The sequence below is a fragment of the Cygnus olor genome, chromosome 14 (assembly GCF_009769625.2).
Source record: "Cygnus olor isolate bCygOlo1 chromosome 14, bCygOlo1.pri.v2, whole genome shotgun sequence".
Taxonomy (NCBI): domain Eukaryota; kingdom Metazoa; phylum Chordata; class Aves; order Anseriformes; family Anatidae; genus Cygnus; species Cygnus olor.
In genome coordinates this window covers 15,604,575-15,617,782 of record NC_049182.1, presented here as the reverse complement: position 1 = coordinate 15,617,782, position 13,208 = coordinate 15,604,575, and the positions used below count along the sequence as shown (strand labels likewise).

The 13,208-nt window shown below is 36.9% G+C and overlaps 1 protein-coding gene across 6 annotated transcripts in view; it reads right to left on the bottom strand.

The window, feature by feature from the left end:
* The window catches only part of SLIT3 (slit guidance ligand 3), a 513,498-nt gene that overhangs the window by 76,752 nt on the left and 423,538 nt on the right, over positions 1–13,208 (bottom strand). For all 6 annotated transcript variants that reach the window (XM_040573726.1, XM_040573730.1, XM_040573725.1 and 3 more), the window contains 3 exons: positions 9,421–9,492; positions 5,188–5,351; positions 595–719 (listed from right to left, as the gene is read on the bottom strand). In XM_040573726.1, coding sequence (XP_040429660.1) covers positions 595–719; positions 5,188–5,351; positions 9,421–9,492 — 361 coding nt within the window. The remainder of the gene's footprint in view (positions 1–594; positions 720–5,187; positions 5,352–9,420; positions 9,493–13,208) is intronic.

The window sequence follows — 13,208 nt, the reverse complement described above, 5'->3', positions numbered from 1 at the left end:
TACAGACAGTACTCAGAAGTCAGAGACAGCTGAGCTAGTGGTTATCAATTATCACCTTTTTGCTAATCAGTCTATGTGAGATGGATGAAAGCTAGCAGGTAGCACATTCTGTGACAGTAGAAGAGACAGGTACTTAATTCTCATCTGAACTGCCTTTCCTTTGGCATGGCAGCCTATGAAATGGTTATCTTGATGTTGGCAGAAGAAAAGAAATGAAAACGAAGATAAAATCAACTCGCCATTTCATATAGATGTCTATGTCTATATCACAGAATCAGAGAATGCGCAAGGTTGGAGGCAACCTCTGGAAATCGCCTAGTCCAGCCCCCCTCCTCAAAGCAGGGTCAATGAGAGCAGATTGCTCAGGACGCATCTGTATAGTCATGGCACAGAGGGAAAGAAATACCTTTCCTGTTACACAGGATAAAATTTTGCAGTAGAGCACAGTTGAAAGGTCACATACAATCTGCTTGAGGAAGTGATCTGTTGAGCTCAGTTGCCTGTAAAATTGACTTCTCATGGTACAACAATTAAGAAAACAGAAGGGATGGAGAATACTTTATTGTTTTTCATGTAGTTCATTTGTAGGCATACCTTGAAGCCAAAAGGGCAAGTGCATTGATAAAACTCCACTGGATCATTGTTGCATGTCCCATTGTTCTTACACGGATTGGAGAGGCAGGGGTAACACTTGGACACAACACTGATATCTACTGGCTCTGGAAAGGCAAAACACAGTGTATTAATAGAGAACTGCATTATGAAATTAATACTTCCTGTACTCTCATATACATTTTTTTTCTTAATGCAGTATTTACCCTGTGTTGGCAAAAATGCACATGCTGTGGGTGCAACTTTACACAACACTGAGGGATTCCCAGGGATTATGGAGATTTTAAGTACTTAAATCAAGTGCTGGGCAAGTCTCAGTGATGCTTATATTCTCCTGCACATGCGAACATCAGCTCTGAAAAAAATATGTTGGGATCTCCAGAGAATGGGCTTATATATAGATATACTTATATATGGCTTATAGCAATTTGTCCTCTCAGTGCTGGAAATTCTGCAACAGCAACCCCGTGGGAACTATAACATGACATTTCTATGGCTGGTAACAAGAATGAAAGTGCAGATGCAACACCAGAAATGAAAAACATGCGTAAGAAAGATTTAGTTAGAGGCTTATGGGAATGTTTAGGTGCAAAGTGTTCTACCATCCTTAGTTTTACCAGAGTTTAAAACTTATTTTCCTCCTGTTCTGCCCAGACAAAAGACCATCAACATTCAGCTATCTTGGCAAAACGTAACAAAGATAAACATGCAAATATGTAAATATATGCAGGTAAATATGCACATCTGTATTTAAATAACATTTAATAAATGACATTTTTGAACATGACCCATCCAGAAAAGCAGTGAAATTTGTGGGTAAGTAAGAAACAGAACAAAACCAAAATCAATACCAAGTATATTTCATGTATTGAATCAATCAGTATTTAATTATTGAGACGTTATAGAAAGCTAATTAAGACAACTCTATCGACAGTTAAGAAAATGGTGATTGTGAAGTGGCCAAATTTCAAATATTAATGCATTGACAGCTTTTACATGTAAAAATTAAAGCATAACACTTCAAAAAGTCTTAAATTATATCAAGCAGTAATGAATCTAAAATATTTTTATCTCATTTTTAAGGTAATGCATTTTAAAATATCTTAAAGTTGATACTGTGATGATCAGAAGTGGGAACTGACCTTTTGTTACTGAATGATAAATGATAAGCAAGAATAAATTGTGATACATCCTGAAAGCGAAGAATAGCTCATACTAGAGAGCAGGTGGAGCTGTAGAGTGTTACAAAAACTAGAGATGAAAGATCCCTTGTAGTCAAGAATTTGCTTTGAAGCGTCCTCTATGAGATATAAACCCTCATTATTAACTTTGAATACTTGCACAGCACTAGCGGGGGGTAAAGAACATCACGGAAACAGGTACCAAGGAATCTGAGCTGAAAAGTGCTTACAATATAAAGGCTTTATCCTGATCCTGTACTGATGCTAGTGTTAACATGGCTGATAAGTGCAGCACAGTTGATTGCAGAATGAGACAAACAATAATGATGAAAAATACACAAGAAGTAACAAATCCAAAAAATTAAATAAAAGACTGTTGTTTCCTCTTCTACCTTTGGGTTTTATGTCTGTCTAAATACCAGACATGTTTTTAACTTAGAGTTAGGATGGCAAGAGGAAATAACATTTGAATTTCTGGCACTGGCAGGGGTGGAGTGCAACACATCTGAGCTGCTTTTCGCTTGCTCCTCTCAGAACAGGCAAAGGTGGCTGCTTGGCGAGCTCACAAGACATACAGCAGTGCTGCTCTTCTATTTGATTTTGAGGTCACTAAACCAAAATTAATTATTTATTTTATAATATACAAACATACATTTTCCATTTATTCCTATGGCACAAATCAAAGCTAATCAATGTAGGAGCTAATAAGAACAGTGTTAGTTCCTAGCACTTAAGTAGTTCATTAGTTGGCCCATGGGGATTTGATTTATAAATCCATACAGCAAAATGCCCTCAGTCCAGCACATTCCTTTCCTCTACTGCATAACTAGGAGGGCAATTTAATAAAAAGCAGATCTGAGTTTGCATGACTTGCACATTACATACTTTTATTTTCTTGGCTCTGCTGAGACATAACCTTCTGCTCAGACACACACTAAAAACATAATTTTAACAAGAGTAAGTTAAAATACTATTTTTTTTTTTAATTGTAAAAGTTACGGGAGGCCACAGAGGATATCTGCACAACCTTTATACAAGCATCTCGAGGTCCTGAGCTCAGCGTGGGCTGACATCTGTCCAGGCTTTTTTGGGGCAGGGGGCACTTCAGCACACCCTGAGCTCTATGTGAGCAATACTGGAGAAAGGGTTGAACCTACACAAGCAGAAGTTGTGACATATCCCTGGTCACTGTGTCATCCCACAGACAATGTCGTTCTGCTGCCACAGGCTCATGGCACAGCCACAACGCTCCCCTGACACAGGCCACGCAGGTGGCTCCATCCCAAAGGTAAACCTGCGCTTGGCACGGTAAAAAATTCTGTCACTCTGCCATTAAAGAGTATCACTGATGTCCTGGTGAAACAGCACAATGCACTGGATTTTAAATGTGCACATGGGAATTGGGTTCAGTTACTATTAGATTACCAGATCATGCACTGTTTTTCAATATATATACGTTGTGATGAGAAAGGGTGAATTTCACTAGGGTCTGGAGCTTCTTGGAGTGTACTGATGCTTGTTCAGACCATCAACAACTTCTGCTTGTCCAAAGACTTTGAATCAATGCTTTTCTCCTTTTCCATTCAGATAAAGACAGCCACAGGGACAGCTAGGACAACAGAAAGCCCACCAGCTTCCTAGTGGACCTAACTGATACCTACATAAAAACATACACTTTTTTTCAATAGTCAGAATCACAGGCTTACTTAACTCTTGACTGAGAGATGCTTGTTTAGTTTTGAAAGTGAGCTTAGTCATTGATACAAAACAGCTTCAAAACAAAAAGTCATCTGGCTTCTCCTCTTGGATTAATTTTCAGACCCTGTTTAATACATAAGAATGATCACTTTCCTTATTTCACTTACTGTGAACAAATGAATTCTTCAGTATTTTTAGTATTTAGGGAATATTTGCACTTCACATTTGAGACTATTATAACATCTGTAGTTCTGATAACTATAGTCGAAGTTCCGACAGTTTTGAGACTGACATTTCAAAGCCATTAAATTATAAGGTTACAGTTATTAAAAATATATTTGAAAGGCCATAAAATTCACCTCAGGCTTGGAAACTTGTGCTCTAAACCTACCTCAACACCATCATTTGTTTGTTCAGCAGTTTAATCTCGGCCTCTATAAAATCATGCTGCCAAGCAGTATTGTAAGTGTTCATGGCACTGAGAGAGACATAAAAACAGACTTTCTGCCCTCATTTTCAAAACAGACTACTGATCCATCTTTTCTACTATAAATATAGCTCTATCTCCAGCTGAGGGAAGGCCTCATGGCAGCCTGCAGCTCCCTCACGAGGGGGGCGGAGGGGCAGGCGCTGAGCTCTGCTCTCTGGGGACAGCGACAGGACTCGAGGGAACGGCATGGAGCTGGGACAGAGGAGGGTCAGGCTTGGGGTTAGGGAAAGGTTCTGCACCCAGAGGTGGTCGGGCACTGGGACAGGCTCCCCAGGGCGGTTGTCATGGCCTGGGCCTGTTGGAGCTCATGAAGCATTGGGACAATGCTCTCACACAGTCTGGTTTTTGGGTGGTCCTTTGTGAAGCCAGGAATTGGACTTGATGATCCTTGATGATCCTTGTGGGTCCCTTCCAACTTGGGATATTCTCTGATTCTATGATCTGCATATACTTACTGGCAATCTGAGCAAACCTCCAAAACTCCTTTTCCAATAAGAATATATGGGTATAACCTAAGCTACATTCAACAACATACTACTTACTTTATCCACAAGAAGATGTGCTCCGTATCTTTTGTCTGATTGCTCTCTAGCGTAGCATATTCCTGTCCATGACTGTACCTAACTGTTAACAGCTGCACCTCAACCCTCGCCTGAATGCAGACTATATTCAGACATGAAAGATGTTCCTTAACACATAGTTTCTGATACAGAGCTGATGAGGGCATGAAGTTGTTTGTGGATCTCCAAATAAAAATGTAATGTTGGTAAGTATCTGTTTTCCACAAGAATTCTCAGTTTATTGGTTTTCAAGAATACATAAAAAATAGCTAGATAACTATATTTTAAAATAACTCTTATTTTACCAAAGTTATCTGGGGTGGGTAGAAGGCCAAAAACAATTTATTTGCTCAACTAAATTATAACAACATCCTATATGCTAACTTGCTATTACATAATCTGGCGCAAACTTCATGAATTCTAATTCTTCTGAGGTCTGCTGTTTCTCATTCCAGTGGTAGAGGTAACTGCACTTTGTGGTAGAACAGTTGAAAACGCAACTTGAATGCAATCTGATGTTCAGAAAATGAAAGCCAAATCCAACTCCTCCTATTCTCACTTTAAACCAGCTTGCAAGAGTATAGAAAGAAAATGGTGCAGATGAAGAAAAGCAATAGGAAAGAACAGTCTCCCAGCTTGCTCCTACCTTTGCACTGGAAGTGGTGAGTCGGTGTTGTAAGCAGCAGCCTGTCCACCATGGTGTCGGGCCCGCTGCAGCGCGCTATTCCTGGCTCTTTGTACCCTGCTTTCACCCACTCAGAAAGCCAGCGGAGGTTGCAATCACAGTGCAAAGGGTTGGTACCTAGAGCCCTAGTAATATATAAAAAAATTAACAGCAGTTATTTTGGCTTGCAAGCAAAGATAACATCCCTGAATCTCATTAAGGCACATTTTACTCCCATATAGTAAAGCTTTATTTCAAAATGTGGGAAAAAAAATCTTCTGAATATTCAGAAAGTCTTCTAGAATTATCTCCTCCAGTATTCCTGCTCCTTTTTGTCCTATCATTAGTTACAGAGGTTGCATAAATACCTAACAACCAAACATTTGTGCTTCAGGAATGTCAACAGACATACATACATTGCTCACATTAAATAAAAGAAACCAACTTGGAAAATTCAAGTCTTGAATGCTATCATGGTGAGCATATTCTAACAGTGAATTGTGTTATTTAGTTTGGATCTTATGACTCACATTAATGTTGCCTCACTGGATGAATCATGCACTAAAAGGATACTCCTATTTTCAAAACTGCAACCTGGTATAAAGTTTGTTTACGGCTTTGAAAACACATTTGAAGGTTAACCCATCCCTTGAATGAGGTCACATGGTTGAAGTAGATGCGTTCAAATAGTGTAATTATAATTCACCTAATAGTGTAATTCACCAAATAGTGTAATTATAATTCACCTAACTTTTTCATTATTAATGCAGATCTATCTGTGGAAAAAAAAAAAAACCAACACAAAAACCAAAAAACTTTTTACCCTAAATTCAGGTGCTGTCTTGACTCTTTCTTTTTCCTCATTAAAAAGTGTGTTTTTAGGCAATGATTCAAATATAGACAAAGCTCAGACTTCAGAAAAGTAAGTCTATAAACAATTAACTTTTGGAAGTGTAAAGAAATGCATGCTGGATGTCTGTATTTATTTTGCTGAAAGTAAATGTAAGGCTTTAGCTGTGCAACACCTCAACTGCAATGGGAAGAAAATTAACCAAATAGTTACAGATAGGGAAGAGATCACTACCTATGTTGAAAACTATTTTTAAGATGGTATTTTAAACTCAATCTTCTTTCAAATAAAAATATCAGACAGGATATTACAACAGAAATCTCAGTAAATTTGTTGATACATTTCTATTGGAGTGACTAATGAACCCACTGTGCCCTAGACAGATTCATAATGAGGGTTCATAGGTTCAAATCCCGTCTAGAGCTCATTCATCAAAATTATATGTGTACTGCAGCACAGCATTAAAAAATATCCATCCATTCCTTCTGTAAATCCATTGCTTACAATAGAAAAAAACCTATTCAGTTGACTTTTTAACCCTGTAACTGTGATCAACTGGCTCACTTGTCCAAGGTCAAACAAAATGCAGCAGTGAAATTTGGACCCAGAAATTAACTTTAGCATTGAGGAACTGCAATATATAAAATGGGAGTGGGAGGACAACAGAAGGCCAGTTACCCATGTTAATTAATCTTCGTAAAGTACATTGGAAATGAAGTTGCCCCATAGTCACTAGAAATGATTACCGATTACCGATGACAGTGTTGTATAACTACAGAAATTATAACACATATTTCTGTATCTTTCCGTGTTTTTTTTTTTCCCTTCCCCCCTCCCCCCCCCCATTTCCCCATTTCTAGGAACTACTGTGAATTCTTGTGTTTTCATTCACGTGCTCTAACATATTCTATTTCTTTGTCCATTATAGCAAACTATTTCAAGAAGGTACAAATATCTTCTGCTATAATGAAATACCACCAGCAGCATTTCCAAAACATGTTGCAGATATTTCTGTTAAGCCTTTCTTTTTTTTTTTTTTAATTAATATATTTTTTAGGTAACTCTTAGAATAAGGACAATTAAACTGACCAGCTACAGTCAGACAATATATTTACAACGTAAAGGAAATTCAGTATCTTCTCCTAAGCTTTAAACAATGCTGGAAAAAGTGATTAAAGTATATAGATGTCAGTTTTGTTCCTCCAAATGCAAGCCATTTTAAATCTGTTATAAAAGACTTGACTAAAAACAGTAGTTTTGTCTATACTAGAAACATATTTCTTTGCAATTCTGGTAGTTCATTTGACCCCTGCAAATTGTACTGAAGCAGAAGGCTGATCATACTCCTCAGCACCTTGGTAGTCAGCTTCCTCCAGCCCTAATATCTATCCTACCCAAAGCCACGCAGAGCTTGTAAATTCAACACAAAGTTTTGTTCCCCTTGAGTTATGAGTTTGATGAGTAGCAACCTCTTGTACCATTTTCAAATTTACTTAAAGCACATGCTTTCTTATCAAAGATCTATGTATTAGGGCAACACAAAATGAATTTATTTTCAATTATGTATGACTGTGTTTGAATCAGCCCAGCTTTTTCTGGCTTGTGAAGAGCTTAAAAACTAGCAAAATCATTGTGTTTGCTAAAAGTTTCAGATGATCACGCTGCATCCTCTTTAAGAAACTGGAGACCACAACTGTACTGTAAAATTCAATTGTTCAGCATTGCAAATTATACCCCAGACAGGTCTTATTTATTTTATGGATCCTATTTATTACTGTTCATTTGAGCTTTGTATATTTTACATTTCTGGCAGCACATACATCTAAACAGATAGACTGCAGTGACTGTATTGGGCCAAAGGGGTTTTTATCACTCCCTAAGGCGAACAGTTTACCCAGGAAAATTGTGTCTGCACTTCATTTAAAGTGAACCCTGAGGAAAATCCAAACAAATGGGGCATGATATGTTTATCTCTTGTGTTCTAAAAATACCCTCAGAAGCCAGATTCCCAGTATGGAAGGTGCACTTCCAAAAGGAGATACAGGACTTCAGCTCTGTCAGTTTCACTCCAAAACAAAACAGTAAATGAGTTTTCTATGTTGGGAACATGATGATGAAATATATTCTGTGCAAGACAAATATTTTCTTTGACTTAGATATGAAAGTGTAAGCTTAAAACTGAGAGAAGGTTATTTCTCAGTTGAAGTTAAAATTGCCTATGTTGTTCATATATGATTTGTGTGTACCGATCTATCTGTATTCTTCACGGTCTACAAAAAAATGAGGCAGAAAGGTGTTGCACAGAAATCATAGTCCAAAGACATATTTGCTATCCAGAAAACATTTACATTTTGCATATTTTCCAGATAACAGTGCGTTTGTGTTCAGATACGTGTTCCAGAGAGCATGTTTAAGGTTGTAAAGACAGAAACAGAGATATAAAAGCTATGTTAAATGTGCATATGCACACACATCCATTTTTATGTCTTGATGTGTGTATACACCATCGTCAACTCATATGCATGAGGGCAGCATTACAGCAGAAAATCTCCATATAAACTTGTGAAACTAATCATATCACAAAACAACCAAGACACACACAACCTTTTGATTACTTAAGGACAGTAACCAAGAAACACGGCATGCAAAATTACTTTTCCTTTACATCTATTGTCTTATAATGTGCAATATCACACATTATTTCAGTGAACAAGGATTTTCTGTTTGCTGTTTTGGCACTAACAGACTTTGTTTTGTAAGAATTTCAGCTATTTGTCTTTACAGTTCTTTCACTAACTGCATTGCATTTTAAAAATATCCTGGATCCCCACCAATACGACAGTCATTTCTTGAAATACCTGAAACTTTTAGGAACTTTTTAAAAATTATGAAGAATTAATACTGCAGTATAACCGATTTTGCTATGATTAAAAATACATAGTCTGAAGCAGCAATTCATCAAGTTCATATACTGACAACATTTCTGTATGAAAAACATATGACATTTATTAAGCACAGAATTCACATTTGCTTAATATTTATTCTTTGTGGGAGGTTTCCTGTCTCCCTCTCACACCATAACACACTCTGCATTTCACATAGAAAATGCTGAAAGAAAGCATTAAACACAAAGTGCTCAGAAGAGGAAACCATCACATTTGCTCATTTGGTTTTCCTTAAGAAAATATTTTGGTAACTAATAACAACAGGTTCTAGTATTTATTTTATTTCCTTTGAACTGTGAATATCCACAGCAGAATACGGAAAGTAAGCAGGAAAAACAGAAGAGATATACAATCTTAAATTTGCAATAATCTGTACTGTTTTATAAATCTGAAACTGATGAACCAGACAGAAGTACTTACAGATGGGACAGGGATACCAGGTCGTTGAATGAACCTTCGGGAACACTGGAAATATCATTTCCATGGAGCGTCCTAGAAGAGCGGGGAAGTAGGAAGGTATCAAACCATGGTATTGCCAGCTGCTCAAAAGTGAGGGAATTAGTGCTGAAGAATGATATTTAATTTTCCTTCTTTGTGAGTTTCTACAAGCTTCACAACTCACAAGCTTCCATGCTACTTCTAGATGTTGACATTTAAAATAATGATACAATCAGAATTGTTGGTGACTAATGTTTTAAATTAAAAAGGTGACATACTATTTATGCTATTAAAAGTGTATTGATGACAAGCAGACCCTCACATACAGACCTGTAATTCTTTTACAGAATCCCATTAGCTGAAAACACAAAGAAAACAGAAGAGGGAAAATAAGAAATGTGAGAGTTAAATTAAATATTGACTTCAGAGAGACCCTAGGAGAGAGCAAGGGTCCATGAAGGCAAATATATCTGCACTTTCACATTCTAGTTTTCCATTCTTACAGTATGAAATAACTCTTTGTGTGGTATTTTAAAAATCTGTTTGACGAATAAATTTCTGTTACCAGTGAAAATACTTGTTTTAGGGTATTGTTAATCCTGAACAACATACAGCAGCAAATGAGTGTGATGGCCTGCAGGAGGGGACATGATGTTGGAGGTGTCAACTACATAAAAACTATCTAGAAAGTGCACCAGAGAAGATATACAATCACGTAAAATTTTATTTTTCATATAAATAAAATAAACTATCCATCTGCTGCATCCTCTGCCTCATTGGATAACTATCTAGCAAAATATGGCATAGAGAAAAATATTTATGTAACTTTTCTAGCTTCCGTGTCACTGCCTGCCAGCTTAATACTTCACACAGTAACAGATAGAAAGAACTCTTAAGAGTCAATTCCATTGGACCCCACTAACCCTTTCTCAAACACAAGTTTATAGAGAAGTTGTAAAGGAAAAGGATATAATTTAATGTTATTTTGTTTTGCACTTCTCCCCTGAGCTGCTTCAGTTATAGCAAAATCCTGTAGTGTTTATGTCCACTTTCCCAGGTCCATCAAGTACTGTAAGGGCTCTAGATGGGGCAGAGGAGGGTGCAAAACAGAAGCCCACTGTGTATCAGGTTTGTAGCAGCAATTTCCCTCGAGTCATTTATTTTCTAATTCACCTGGTGATTTATGGAACAAAGCAATCACATTTTTTTGAGCTTTGTGACCGTAAAGGTGCTTGAAATGGTGAAAAAGTCAAATATCTGGGCGGATGGAAATATAAAACAGCCCCAAATGAAAATAAAAGCATCTCTTTTTCCATCCTTTCTCCACCCTAACACCACTCTCAGCCTCACCAGGATCTCTGTGATGCCTTATACCTCTTACGAATTTAACCTTTACACAGCACCTTACACCAACAAACACACAACGAGGAAAGCCAAGGTCCCCAAGGGAAGATGCCCCTTATCCTGTATCCTGGAAGCCTGGGATCTGCTGTGGGGCTGTGAGATATGTGAGCGTAAGCAACATTACCATGATCACGTTTCCCAGTGTCTCATGGCAAGTACAGTTTCTATCTTACTATAAAGCAAAATTCTTCTACAGAGTATGAAACACCAAAAACTACAGCAGAACTGTCCTGATGGGATTGTTCTTAGAGTTCTTCTCACTGTGAACCAAAAACTTCCCTTTGTATCATCCAGACTCTGATATTTTCTTTTAAGCATACCTAAGTTTGGGCTATTAACATTTGTCATGTATAAGTAAGGATGGGATCTCCAAGTGATTAATCCGAACAGGAACAGGAAGGATGTGAAGTCCAACATGGTAACTCCAGATAAAGCACACTGATTCTATACGGAATGACCAACTGAAAGGGCCATACCAAAACAGCTCTAAGATAAGGAATCCTTATATTGGTGACAGGATGCAAGATCATGCCTGATCAAGAAATTTATCAGCAAAATATTCCCTCCTTTAATTAAGTGAACATACTTAAATGAACAGAAACTCAGAATGAGCCTATGAGCTGATATTTTAAACTACTTAAAGATGTATGAGATGATCTCTCTTTCAACAGGCAGCAGAACTTGTATTTATCATCATATCAGTTCTCTATTTTGTGAAGGTGTGCAATTGCTTTCCTAAAGAAAATGTCTTGGAAACTTTTTCCAAGAGAAACTGAGAATAACAAAGCCATTCACCTCTAAGAAGGTAAGAAACACCAAAAAAATAAACACATATTTAATTAATGGCTTCACTACATATCTCAAGCACTGAGATATATTTCATGGATGCAAGCGACTGCATTTTAATGAAAAGATTATGTTAGCAATATCTCCACCCATGCAACTAAAATTAAATGATAAATGCTAAAACAGAAGAATTACAGTATAAAACAGCGATAGAAGAATTCAGCAGTGCAATGAAATCTTTTTCCTCTTGGAACAACAATAAGAACACATTTTTATAACAAAAAACTTTGAGAGCAAGTGCTCGGTTTAAATCTTGAGCATTCAGACAGATAATGCCTATGCATGCTCTTTTTTTCTCCCTCAAAAGCACAACTTCCGGGTATCTCCTTGTCCAAATATTAGTAAACAGCAAGAGGCTGAATTTAAGGTGATGGGGATCTCTGCTTTGAGCCCATAATAGAACATTCGAATTCCTCAATCAAAAACTTTCTTCCTCATGTAATCTTACTTTTACTTTGTCTTCACATAAAGACACGAACTAAACCTAAATGTTCCCAAATCCTGCCTCCTAACCTGTTGTCTCCTAACAGTAGGTAACTATGAACACAAAGTGGGGGCTTTTCCAGTAAAGAGCAATCTTCTCTGTAAAGACAGAAACGTGGCTAAAAGCTTGGCTGAGCTTGCAGGATAACTACATGGAGTCATTCTGTGATGCAAACAAAAAGAAAAGAAACTAAGGCAACTAATATTTCTCTTAGGTCAATTCAGTGCACATATAACAATGAAAATATATTGCAAAAAGTGGTTCCAAGGTGGTGTCTGTAGAGTATATGCAGCAGTTTTATTATCACACATATTACTCTGTTTGTGTGAGCTCTAAATCACCACTGCACTTCTCTACATAAATGTGAGCTCCTGAACTGCAGTTAAACATCCACTGGTTTTTAGTATAACTAGAATATCCCATGGCAGTAGAATATTCTGTAGCTCATTTAGCAGTTTTTCCATGAATATAACATGGAAAATTGTTTAGTGATCTGAGAAAATATTTTTATTTCTGGACTTTCCCTCCTAATTAAATCAGGATGAAATGTCATAAGTTATAACACTGTCACACAATAAAAATAATATTTAAAATAATCAGTTCAGGTCAACCGGAGAGTTCTAACATTTTTAATTACTTTGTCTCAATCTCTGAGCTTTTTAAAACTATATTTAGCTTCTAAAAACACTAGCTTTGAATAAGAAAATCATAATATTTCATTGCAATATTTTTGGTGGAAAAAACTACTGATATAGACTTTTGCTTGTTGAAAAAAAATCTTATGTTTTTATGTTGAAATTGTTCCAAAGCACACTTTGGTTACCATTATGGATAAGCCATGCAAAGATTAAAGGGCTGATTATGTAAACATTGATATATATTCAGACTTAAACATTTTGACTCAGCCTTTCCTCAGTTGGGCTTGTGCTGAAGTACAAAAAAAGCGTAAGAGACAGAGGACAGAACCAGATATCTGTCAGAGATCAATTTCATCATACATCTATGATTATTCTGATTTTAAAATGCATATTTATTT